The sequence below is a fragment of the Stylophora pistillata genome, chromosome 2 (genome assembly GCF_964205215.1).
Source record: "Stylophora pistillata chromosome 2, jaStyPist1.2, whole genome shotgun sequence".
NCBI lineage: Eukaryota > Metazoa > Cnidaria > Anthozoa > Scleractinia > Pocilloporidae > Stylophora > Stylophora pistillata.
Window position 1 is genome coordinate 13,507,357 of NC_142520.1, and position 13,435 is coordinate 13,520,791.

The window sequence follows — 13,435 nt, forward strand, 5'->3', positions numbered from 1 at the left end:
ACTCTGCTAATTCATTAGACAAATACTGTTTTAAGCGAGGCTCATGAATTAGTTTTTAAAATAAATAAAAGCTTACTTTACTGACTTACAATAATCTGCCGTGCTATTACGAGCTTTTTCATATCGTGTTTTTCCTAGTCATTACTGCGTAAAACGGCACTCTGCACCTGGTGAAAACAATCTGATTGGTCCGTTTATGACGGAAAAAATACAGTTTAAATACACTCACGTCAGAAAAAAAAAACATGGAGTCTTGTTATGTCTATTAACTTTTACCTCCTGCAAATGTGTTTGAAATTCGTTTAAAAACTTGCCGCACAAGGGTTGCGAATCAAGTCACGAGCCGTTGGTAACTTATGTGTGTCTTAAAGCTGAAAAATTGGGTGGTGAATAAGAATTAATCTGGTAAAATGTTCACAGCCCTGTCGATACGTTGTTTCCTGAGTGAGTACAAGCTTTGCTACATTTCTTGTTTAACCTTTAGGCAGGTAGCGACTGATTTGGCAAAGATATCTCAGTATTAGAATATCCCACAGCCCGGCCTCAGCCAAAATGAACTACAAAAGCGATAGTTAGGAGGGTCTGTTTTAACTTGTTGATAATTTAACAAATTCACTTGAGGAACGTCTGCTTAGTTTTATCATGGAAGATAAATGAGTTGGTAAATGAATAAATGAATAAAACTTTTGGAGGAGAAGTGTGTGACGATTTTTTGGAATGGTACTTTAGTCTCAATGCAACATTGGTTAAGAAAGAATTAAACTATAGAAAGGCAATTTTATCGGTTTTAAATTATTATTCATGATTGTTATGTTTTGACGGTCTGTGCAACAGCTTTGGGCAACGATATAAAGTGTCAATGGAAGAATAGAATAAATAGTAACAATAGTAATGACAAAAGTGGGAAACATCATCTACGGTAAACAGAAGGCAAGTTTTCTTTATGGAAGAAAGTGGAGTATTCTGGAATTTTTCTCTGAACAAACTCCACCTCTTTGTAGAAAAAGTTAATTCCAACCCTCGAAGGGAAAATATTTCGAGTTTTCAATGTTTCCGTCGTTTCCTTGATTCAGATGGATTCAAACGTCTTAGTTTAACACACCCTAACTAAAGTTTTAAAATAGCCACACAAACTGGTCAAACTGGTGATCTTTTATCCGTGATTCCTACAAAATTACTTTACCGTATTAAGAGTAATATTACTACCATGATGGTAAATGTATCTTTTAACATTCTCTCCTGTAGTTGTCGTGATAGTGAGCTTCAAAGGAGCTGGTAAGTCTGCAAAGTTAGATTATTTCTAACATTTTCCCCTCAAAAACCATTGACCTGATAGAAAACAGAAACAATCAAAAAAAAAAAAAAAAAAAGCAAACTAATAACGAAAATAAAATTAAAATGAGGAACCAAATCGAACATCCCAAAAATAGCTCATTAATCTAACGTGTAGAAGACGACCTACCGTCACAGCACAACTGATGCGAAAGTCAGATGTAGGTGAGTGTTGAAAAACAAAAAAGCAAAGTTCGTCGAAAAAAGTTATATTTCAGATCCCCAATCTACCACTTATAGGTTAAAATCACTAAAAAAACACAAAAGAAGAATAAACCCAGATATTAAAAGCAACGACAACAGAGGTAATTTTAGGTTACATATTCTGAGCAGAAGTCATCTCTTTGTTTGTGAAGACATAATTAGATTTCTAATTGATTTTGATATTAAGTTTTCAACATGTCAAAAGTGTTTGTTCTTGTTTTTAATTCCATTTTTCTAAGAAAGCCAAAGAAACCGTAACTGTACTGAAGGTTCCTGCTACGTGTTTAAGAAAGAAGAAAACACATGGAAGGACGCCAGAACATCTTGTCAACAACAGAAAGGCGACCTAGTTTCCATTGAAACCGAAGAAGAGTGGGACTTTATCAAAGGCGTAATAAAAAATTACACTAATCAAAACAGTACGACTCGGTGGCAGGTTGGTTTGGAAAAAAAAGCTGGCAAGTGGATCTGGGTGACGGGAAGACCTCTTACCATTTGTAAATGGGGAAAAAACCAATCAAATGGAAATGGAGATGTAGCTAGTATAACATGCATAGGAAAGAGCCAGACCATTCTTTCGGATGTTCCAAGGAATACATCTGGACCTTTTATTTGTGAAATTACCAAAGGTAAGATAATAAACAGAAACTATGAAGTATTTGAATAAGAGGATCCAGTTTTCTACCTCGGACAGAATTGGCTATGAGTAGCTATAGATGTGTTAATAGATACGATTCGTATTTTTCACTAATGCGAATATTAGATGCCCTTAACCTTAATTTTATCATTACTTTATTGCAAAATAGTGTTGCTAATGGACCAATTGGTTCTTTTCCCACGTTTAATATTCAACTTCGGTGCATCAATTGCAATATTTTGGGCATCCTTTAGGTACTGGACATAATAATTCGCAAGGTATCTGCAAGCACGTCGGAATACCATGCGAACTGGAGTATGGCAAGAGGAGCTGGGCACAGAATTGTAAATTTGCTGCCTATGATTGCAAACTAAACTGCACTTACGAGCCCCCTTCCGGAAAATTTAATGAAGAGTGCGATGAGACTTTCAATCCATATGTACAACAATGCTCCTACAAATCACACGCAGGTAGTACCTATCACCAGATCTGCAACGTTACAAAGTGTAATCTGACAGAGGGCGAACAGAAATGTACCACCAACAACACTTGCTATTGTGAAGGTGATCAGTGTAATCACACTCGCGGTCACGAAATGTGTACGCAAACTTGCATAGGATTAAAATCCGGTTAGTAAACAAAAAATCCATCAGTGTTATTTATCACTGACATGTTCAAAGTGTTTACTTAATAACCAATGTGAAATAGATTTAAGACGCGTTTTGTTTTTGTTGTCGTCATTGGTTATACTTGTGCTAAGGATAGGCGGAGAGATGTTTCCCTAATAGATGAGGGATCATCTGTAAAACAAATGGAAACAAATGCAAAAATTAGAAATATGCAACAAGAAATCATAATTCTTGAATGGATTTTTAAGCTTTTTTTTTTTTATTTTCAGGGGAGGCATCATCATACTCGCTATCGCCGTCGCCATCACTGTCACAAACGCCATTGCTGTGTAAAACGCCTTCGATGTCGCCGTCGCCGTTGCAGTCACCGTCGCTACTGATGTCACTATCGCCGTCGTCACAGATATCATCAACATCATCATCATCATCTGCATCGCTTGCAAAATCAGTTCTAAAGTTGGTGTGTGTTTTAATAAATCGAAGTCCTTGTACTTCTCATTTTTCTTGATCTTTGATGGCGCTTAATAAAAATGATTGTCAATTGATTTATCCTAGGCAAATATATATCTTTCCGAACTTCACAGAATCGATATCACCAAAAATACTTCTTTGCAGGTATCTGAGTTTGATATTGACTTATCTATTATTATGTAAAATGCATGTGACATAGCTAGTGACGTGCCCGATAATGACGACTAAACGATTCGTTGAACCAAATTTTCAAAGCAGAAGCTTAATGGTGTCACGAAATATTACATGTAATGAAGATATCAAAATAATTGGAGAGTTGATCCTCGAGGTAGAGTTCTATGAATAGCAATGGAGGGTAAATGATGGAAGACTAATTCTATCCTACTTCATTATCTTTAGCTGGTGCTCGCTCTTGATATCAGTACATATCAGTTGGGTTGTCGTAAGAATTTCCTAACTTTTTAATTTTCTTTTTTATAATTTTCTGATGGTTAGATAAGGCCGTAGAACGTATTTTCATATCTAGAGGTAAAGACACAGGAAAAATGAAATAATAACCGAGTTGTAATGCCTTTTATTCAACGTTTCTCATTGAATACGTGCGGACATTTTGCATATTGTTCGTATCGTACTTCTAGTCTAATACTAAACTGGACGCACTGGTGGGCGTGTGCGAAGCTGGCGTGAACAGATAAGCTAAACTTTAGAACTTAACTCTCACTCGCCAGGTACGTACTGAACACTCGGATCTTTAATTTGACTGATGCTCGTTACAGCTGCTTTACAGCTTACCAAATGAGTTTTCTATATAATTACAGACGGCTATGAGGATCTTTGAACACTTCATTATCAGTATTGAAAACATCTCAAATCTTTCCGACGGCCAGTCTGATATGGAAAAAGTAGGACAAAGGAGAGAATCCATCTTTAAGGTGGCAGTCGTCCTTGAAGAAATTGCCATAAATTATAGCAAGCATCATCTGCTCAGAACAAACCATTCAAAAAGGATCCATAGCCAGAAGATGGGTGAGTCAAAACACAGTTATCTATCAAGACTTATGACTATCCATTTCTAGGTTATATAGACTACAAGGGAGTATTCCTGAATGAATTTAATCTCGAGATAATTGATTTTTTTGCCGTCGTTTGTTGTTTCTTTTCTTGTTAGTTCTGAGTATCTACAGGGCCTCTAGGCGACGCGCAAGCGGATTCCATTCATGGAAAGAAGAAGGGCAAGCGAGCATAAATGTTTCCTCTGCAAATTTTGCGGACTATGGTTTGTATTAAAAGCCTTCTAAACTTTTAAATGTATAACTCACTGTATTTGTGTTGCGATGATATTTTCATTATAAATGATAAAGTATATAATCAACGTGCTTTTATATTTTGTTTTGACCTCTCTCCTTTAAGGACAAGTTGTTATTGGCTGTGTGTACAAGGATCTCCATCAGTTACTACAGTTGAAACGGCCCATAAAGAAAAACACAGGCATTACAAGGTTATTTAACTTCTTGTTTGCAGTTTTTATCACCCATCAATACGTGAAACTAGTTTCACTTTTAACCAAGTCGATGTCACAAAACCTTTACCGCGAGAACCTCAACTAGTAATCTGGCTGTGACTCCATGACTTCCCCAGCGTTTTAGAAATAAAGTTATTTGAAGCGCCCATTTGTTTTGTCAAAGTTGCTACCTAACCTCAAACTAATACACTATCATATACAATTTTCTTCACAGGGACGTAGGCTCTAAGATAATATTCGTCGCTATGTATCCAAAACCGAAGAAATTGCGAGAAAATGTAACCTTGAAGTTCAGAGACTTAAAGGTAACAGCAAGAGTAGAATATTATGGTCTGACCTCCTTTGTTTTGAATTGTTTGATATAGATGTTTTTTTTTTTCTCAGGGAGTGGAAGGACGTAAGGTGTGTGCGTTTTGGAGTGGCTTCAGAGAAAGGTTAAAATCGGGAAAGTGTTTTTTTGAATTTTACTTTTTAGTTAAGCGTTCCCCGATCTCAAACAAAATGGAGATGATATTTGTATCATTTTGGGGTTGAGAAATTACCAAAAGTGAATCATCCTACCGTTCTTGAAGACGTCTGACCAATCAGATCTCGCGAGCAGAGAAACAAACAAACAATTGACAAAACATCCCCAATTGAAAATGGTAAAGTTTACTAAACGGCGATGACTGTCAGTTAAGTCTGTTTTTGAGAAAATTTTATCATTTTTTATTTACATGTGTTTTGGAGTTACTGTACATTGTTTTTTTTTGTACTGCTGATAGAATAGTAATATTCACTACAATAATTTGTTGACTGTTATGGTTTCCTTCATATTGTGCGTTTGTTTGACGTTTTTCCTTTGCTTATTCTAAATTTATTATTATTATTGTTAAGATCCACCCTAATCTGCCTAAGAGGATCCAGAACAGTTAGAAGGCCCAAATTGGATTTTACTAATGTAGACCTAGATATTCAGAGCTCAGAGGCTGCCATTTGTTAGTTAGTTTCTTTCTTTTTTTAGACAATTTGTTAGACGACATTTTCTTGTATTTTTTCGATTTTTTACGGATTCTATCTTGATTTGTAAATAGTTTTGATGATTAGAGTGAATTATCGTTATCATAGTGTGTATCCTCTAGTTTTTTTTATACATTTTACTAGACATTATAACACTTTTTTTTTCAAGCATTTTATCATAACTTTTGTTATAATTTTTGTGATTATGGTGAATAAGGGATTATTTTTATTTAAAAAAAAAATTATTATTATTGTAATCTATGTTATCATCATTCTCATTATTTCATTTAATTTTTTTAATCACGTAAAGTAGGGTGTAATTGTCGTTCTCGCATTTACTTCAAAACTGTACCCAGCCCCATCGCAAGGTCTGACAATCCACCTATCAAAACTCACATCTATGCGCAATAGGATGGGATAATTAGTGAGCAAACGATAAATTCATTACCTCATTCACTTTTTTTCTGAAAGAATTCCTCCCGAAGATGTCATTTCTCCTCTTTCAGATCTGCGTCAGACGGATTTTCAGAAGAGGGATGTCATCCTATTACATCGGAAAGAGACTCAGAAGAAACAATTTGTAGTTGCAATCATTTGACACACTTTGCTGTGTTAGTGGACTACAACAGTGACCTAAAGGTAACGAGTTGATTTATTCTCCAGCTCAAGCATTGTTTTAAAATACAACTGCGTTAGGGTAATAAGTGTATGTTTAGTTGCTCTTTATCACATTTATGACGCAGCTCACCGAAGAGGATGAAACTATTCTGGAAATTATTACCTACGTGGGACTAAGCCTTTCCATTGTTGGGATACTTTTGACAATTATTCTATATTCCTTCCTCACGTAAGTACTATAAACATACGGCTAAAGAGTTAGTATTAACATGACTTCGAAGATATCGGGCCTAAATAAAACTAATTCATTAAAATAATAATAATAGTAATAATAATAATAATACTAATAATAGTAATAATAATAATACTAAGTCAAAGTCAAAGTCTCAAACTTTACAATTTCAATGATGTTAACTGACGACAATATGGAAGATAACTTACAACAACCTCCACGCAAACAGAGGCTCAAGTGGACGGACGAAATGAATTCAACATTACTCGATTGTAAAAGGAAAGCCCAACAAATGGTTAAATCTAATGCGCCCGAAGTTATGGATGGAAATCGTAAGAAAGGCTACATGGAAGAGATGAAGGAACTCTGGGATCAGCAAGGTTATGAACATCTCGCAATACCCAGAAACAATCTACGAAATCAAGCTGCTCGATTAGAGAAATTGCTAGGCAACGCAATGAACAATATTATGGATAAGGTTGGACAACGGCAGAGGAGCGTAATCGAAAGAAATTTTGCTGAAAAGAATGAAAGCATTGACAATATTTCGAATTATCAAAATGCTAATAAGCCTGAACAAGGAAAAAAATTTGCATATCGAGCAAGATACAACTCCACTGGGACCGACACAAAGACAAATAAGTGATGACGCACGCGCGCTGATAGAAAAGTCGTCGCAAATGTTTGATCTAGTGCGTATCGATCCAGGTAACTATGAAAATCGGGAAATCGACACCAGAACTAGAGAAAAACCAACGAAGAAAGACATTGAAAACATCAACATCGCCGTGAATGAAATAGTTAATCAACATAATGTATCACCGACTGAAGACCCATTTATTTATTTATGGATGGTTAATTGTACACTTTATTCAACCACAGCCGCTTTTCTACTGTTAAAACGATGGGAAAGATCTACTGTACAAGGCGCACCGAGGAAACAAAACTCCGAAGGAAAAAGAAAGAATTTCAGGGCAAAGCTAGAGACTTAAGGAAGAAAATATCTATCGCCAAGGCGGAGTTAGAAAGGCTAAGAGAAAACAGAAAATTGTACTTGCTGGATGTCCATCATTAGCTCAGTCCAAGTACTTAGAAAGGCACAATTTTGCTTTCAAAGTGTTCTTCTTTGAGATGCTCAAAGACCTATAGCTCGCTGATAGTACTGCACCATGGCTCTCAGATGTGAAGCCCAAACCTCTTTAAACAAATGATAAAACAAGAATATGGATAGCAACAGCGATTAACAAGGATCAAATTGTACTACATAAATGAGTAGCATATGTTGTCAAAGAGTGCTTTGTCATTTTTTCTCTGTTTTTTTTTTTTTTGTTTGTTTCAACAGAGATGTACGTGAGCCTCTGTCTCAAATACGACTTAGTCTTTCTGTGTCCCTCGGAGCTGGACAAATGATCTTTCTCGCCGGTATAAACGCCACAGAAAATACGGTTGGTGACTTTTCCAATGATATTCGTTAATTGAATAAATTAGTTTTCAGGGCGTTATACATTTTGTGAAGTAAAGCATAAAAAAACAGCAACAACAGCATCAACAAAAACATATTTTTCCTCTTGCAAGCTGCCTGTGTTACAGCAGCAGTATTCATGCAGTATTTTTTGATGGCCGCTTTCTTTTGGATGCTGGTTGAGGGAGTTTACCTTTACCTGTTGGTTGTAAAAGTTTTCAACATCACTGAAAAGATGCACATGTATCACGTCATGTCATGGGGTATTTTCATTTCACCTGTTGTGAGTCATTGATGCGTTGATTATTTTGAGTTACTTTAACTTCCTCTTATCTATGTTTAGGTTCGCCCATCATCGTGATCGGCATTTCACTTTTTATTACTGCTGGAAAAGGTGGACTTCAAAGTTATACCAGTGACAAATAGTAAGAAAATCAGTGTGTGTCTGCTACTTCCTAACCTTTCTCCGTCTTCCCTTTCTCCTTTTTCTAGGTTAAATCGATGTTTTGTTGTGTTTTGATTTATGTTTTACTTTGTAGGTGTTTTGACACCGTGGCGGGGTGGAGCATTTTCTTCAAAATTCTTTCTCTTTTTTTTTTTTCTCCTTTCAAGTTGTTGGCTCTCCTCCACTAACAATCTCATCTGGATATTCATCTCATTTGTGCTGTTCATTGAAGTTGTAAGTCCTCGATTAATAGACTCCTAATTATTACTTCTTTTATACCAGGACTGATCGACTGCTGTTGGAGGCTCCTCTTTCCTTTTTTCCAACGAAACAAAGACCGCCTTCCTGTACTCGACAACTAGGCTCAAAGTTTACAATATTTCCAATTCTTTTCATTTACACGATCGATGTTTTCAATATTCTGATCTTTGCAGTATGAATGAACACTTGACATTTCTGAACCTAGAAATTGCCTAGCTTACCGCTGACTTTGCTTTATTTCTCCTGAACCAAGTAACTAGAAACCCGAGTTTGCATTCCCTGTGGGATTGATATTTTTATTATTTCCACTCCACAAGACAGATAGCATATTCTTTACCTTATGACATCTGACATGTATTTCTTGCTTTTTTCAGCTCAACATTTTGATACTCGTCCGAGTCATAAGAGAGATGACCACACTTGTGCAACCTTTGGGGGAATACAACCATATTCAGCAGATAAGGTTGGATAAAAAACTTTAACGTTTTACCAAGCAATTTTAATGAATGGGGTTACGGTAAAGATGAAGAATACACAGTTTCTTTAGGGACTCTTCAAGAAATGTAAAAGAATAACAGCTCTAAGGTACCTGGTTAAGTTTCTTTCGAGTTAATAATAAACAATGAGGCGTATGACTTCATCTAAAACGTTCACTAATCATGTCAAGGAAAGGAACGTCTATTCCGCAGTTTATACATTGTTGTTGTTGTTCTTCTTCTTCTTCAGACTTAGCATAAAAACATGCGCGGTGATGGTTCCACTATTGGGCTTTACATGGCTATTTGGTCTTTTTTTACCAATGCACAAAACTTTTGCTTACATTTTAACCATCTTTAACTCTATACAGGTGAGCTTTTGAGTAAAACTGTCAAACATCAGTTTTGTGTGTTCGTGTTTGAATGCTCAGACTACTTATTCTCGAAATCTGCACCCTTTCACAACCATCAAATAATATTTCTTTTTTCCATCAGATGAAACTTGATCTATTTAATTTTTGTCCCCTTTTTTAATGACCTTTCATAAGGAAACTAAACGCAATAATAAACCCCCTGCATCAAATATCTCATACGACTCTCAGCCACTGCTTACCAGGATCTAAAACTTAAGTTTGATCTTTAAGTAATTTTCTGTTTTAGGGTTTCCTAATTTTCGCCTTTCATTGTGTGCGAAACAGCCAGGTAAGGACATAAAAAAACTGACGATGTAAATGACAGGAATTATAATTTTCGATATCATTAAGGATTTGAGTGCTCAGCAACTGATATTTCGTTGCCTATTTATAAAAATCCACAGATTAGAGAGCGATTTAAAAGGAAGACGAACACCATTTTTCCATCTACAGCAGATAATGGAAACTCCATAAAGAAATCCACAAAAATTAATCCAAGTGGTGCCAGCGATATGCGAGCAATTGAACTGCAGTCTTTCAATGATTAGCTGTATAATTGAGAAAAAAGTATCAATTGACGTTTGGTAATGCGCTGTCACTTAATACAACAGAGTTGATGAAGGTAGATCGATGTTCAGTCTAGTTGTGTCTGTGAAGTTAGCTGGGTCGTTCTGATTATTGCGACATGTCTTAAATGAGGTGACTATAATGCTAACCCTTTACCATTAAGCGCGCGTTAAAGTACTGCACAAATAGTTTGGCTAGAAATGAAAAATTTGGATGTGCCCTTTGCCTCCTAAGTATTTTAGATGTAAACAAACGCATTTTCTAGATCTTTAACTTTGCTTGTATCAGATCCAGCTTATCGTTATGAATGTTAAACACTCTACCATCCCGTCCAGTTAGAAAATCATTTATGAAATAAATTACATTAACAGAAACATCCGTATCGATACGATCTAGAAAAATGTCTAAACATGGACAATCTAAAAATAATTTGTTTACATGTATTAAGTTGCTTCTTGTGTGGCTTGTCAGATACATAAATCTTCAGGAATAGCAAATGACGTGAGCTGTAGCTCGTTTTGTCCATAGGGAAGCAGTGCTGAGCAACGTTTCGTCGATATAAAAACCAGGGTGGGAGAGAAATAGCGCGGCAGATGAGTCAATATTTGAAGATCTTGAAAATAAACTCGTGTCCTTCTTTAGAAGGTTCTCCTTTACTCTAGTTTCTAAATATTTTGCCAAAGAAAGGAAAATTCTGGTACTTAGCAAAATGCAGTTTAAGACCCAAGGCAGCATGATTTTCAAGCTTCTTTTGAGCTTTATGCAATAAGATATAAGGACGTTTTCTGGAATGAAGTGCTGCGTGCTAAGAACCATTTTATGATGAATCCAGTTTCCAGCCCTTACTCATATAGCTGGAAATGAAAAAGGGTATTGTTTTATGTCTGTGTGTTTGGCACCCAGGGACTGGACATGGACGCTGACGGAGATTCAGGGCGTCTGATAATATGAAGGTTTCACTCAAACTATGGGAGAGCGTAGCTGACCAGACAAGCTTTCGGAAAACAGACAGCTGCTTGAAAACTATCAGTAGCTTTTGTGAAATTAGCATTTGTCCTAAGGCTTGAACCAATAGTCTCTTTCTCTGTCCCTTCATTTCTCTTCATCAAACGGATTAGAACAATTTAACAGTGCAAGGAGGTTAAATAATGTTTTAGTAATTGAAGACAATTGCAATGCCAAATGGTCTATCTTCTAATTGCTCTAAATTTCCCTGATTTGTATAATATTGCAAAACATCTTCTAGACGTTGACACAACATCTATAAATTAAGTTAAATGATCGAAATATTGTACTTTTCAAGACGTTTAGTTAATTTCACCTTCTAGATATGTTGTTTTGCTTTTTTTAATTTTTTTTCAATTTTTTATTTTTTCCTTTTCAATAAACTAGTGAGCAGCACTTCTGCAAACAGTAGTTGCAAAACTTCTTTACTCCCCGACGCGTTTCGTCTAACTGTCATAGACTTCTTGAGGGAGTTTTACAAGTAGAACTAAACGCCTGTATTTATAAGCCAAAGTTACGGGGGCCAATAACCATGGAGGCTTGGCCGGACTTATAAACAGGCACAGACGAGGTTGTGAAAAATTTTAAAAAGACCCCACAAGTACCACAGCCCTAATGACTGTCGTTTTAAAATAAAGGACTTACTTACACATTTACTTTCTTACCACCACCCTGTAGAAATGAAGTAAGCGTCGCTCTTGTTATAACAGGTCTTCTCGACCTTTTACAGAAAAAAAAAGTGACTAGTTTTTTCCCGAAAAAAGGGATTGGGAGAGGTGTGTCAATGTAATTTTTATAATTCTCATATTGCTTTCGCTTTTTTTTTTTTTTTGTCTATGTTTTTGTTTGTTCGTCTGTGTTTGCGCTGTCCAAGCCAAAATCGTCTATCGGGTAAGCTTCGTGAAAGGACAGAGATCGGAAGTTTTCTTCTGCTGCATTTTGTAAAAACCTGTCGCACTCTGTAATAAAACTGTCGCACTTTGCAATTAAAAAAAGTTGTCTCACTTTAGCGGAAATAACTGACCAATGCAATTTCTCATAAAGTAAAATGTCGCCCTTTCTATTAACACGTATTTGTCGTACTTTGTAATTAACTTGGTACAAATGCTCCGAGGGCGAGTACACCCAACGATCAAACGTCATTCTTGTTAATAACGACAATCATAACAATAATGATAACGATGGTCATAATGATAATAATGATGATGATAATTCTCGAATTCTTCCCTCCGTTAATGTTTTTCAAATTAATTACAAAGTAAAAATACTGTTATTATAAAGTGTGACAGCTTACTTTTTTTCATATACGTTGGTCCGTTGTTACAAAGTGCGACAGGTTTTTGTGTATTATTATTAAAAAGCGCGGTAGGTGTTATTATAAAGTGCGACAGAACAGCTATTAATCATTACAAATATTGTTGAACGCGCGGTGGTTACAAGATATTGGCTATGGGAATAGTATCTTAATTTCCTAGAAGTTACAAGTTGAATTGAATAAGATCGCAGACACGAACAAGTATGGAAACTTTAAGTGAGACTCTATGCATACCTTGTCCTTTTATCTAAATGAGCAGATCGAAGTTTTATCAAATTGAAAATAAGAATTTTCTTACCATATAGTGTAAAAGTTGGTGTATAAATAGCTGGATACGAAAACGATGGAATTATCAAACGATTTAGAAGGAGAAGGGATTTCCGAAGTTTTAATCGAAGTTTTTAATCGAAGTTTTATCAAATTGAAAATAAGAATTTTCTTACCATATAGTGTAAAAGTTGGTGTATAAATAGCTGGATACGAAAACGATGGAATTATCAAATGATTTAGAAGGAGCAGGGATTTCCTTATTGCAATTAAGTTAAAAGGGATAGAATGGTGACATTGGAGAATTCAAGTAGAACGTCGCCTTTAAAAAAACTATCTCGGCTTAAAAATTGTTTTCTTAAATGTCGGGCTCCGCTAATGCGCCTCATGCACAGCGTAGTTGCTAGAATGCCAGACTAAGAAAATCATACTTGAAAAGAAAGCCGAACAATCATCAATGCCTTCATTGAAGTCCTTAAAGTACTATAGTCTTCAATCAAAAGGAAGCTGGTCATTATGTAAACCTGTACCTATAGGATAATTATGATATATGTATAACGGGTCAAACTCGTCTGACTCT

The 13,435-nt window shown here is 35.8% G+C and overlaps 1 protein-coding gene across 1 annotated transcript; it reads left to right on the forward strand.

The window, feature by feature from the left end:
- Positions 1 to 257: 257 nt before the first annotated feature.
- Positions 258 to 12,020, forward strand: LOC111325960 (uncharacterized). The gene is made up of 21 exons (XM_022929879.2): positions 258 to 444; positions 1,246 to 1,275; positions 1,776 to 2,165; positions 2,428 to 2,802; positions 3,072 to 3,262; positions 3,358 to 3,417; positions 4,092 to 4,299; positions 4,442 to 4,549; positions 4,684 to 4,771; positions 5,010 to 5,100; positions 5,180 to 5,229; positions 6,301 to 6,433; positions 6,538 to 6,641; positions 7,987 to 8,089; positions 8,219 to 8,369; positions 8,450 to 8,531; positions 8,719 to 8,785; positions 9,187 to 9,275; positions 9,539 to 9,659; positions 9,949 to 9,990; positions 10,106 to 12,020. Exons 1-21 carry the CDS (start codon positions 411 to 413, stop codon positions 10,247 to 10,249), a joined length of 2,661 nt encoding a protein of 886 aa, XP_022785614.2. The 5' UTR covers positions 258 to 410; the 3' UTR covers positions 10,250 to 12,020.
- Positions 12,021 to 13,435: the final 1,415 nt, after the last annotated feature.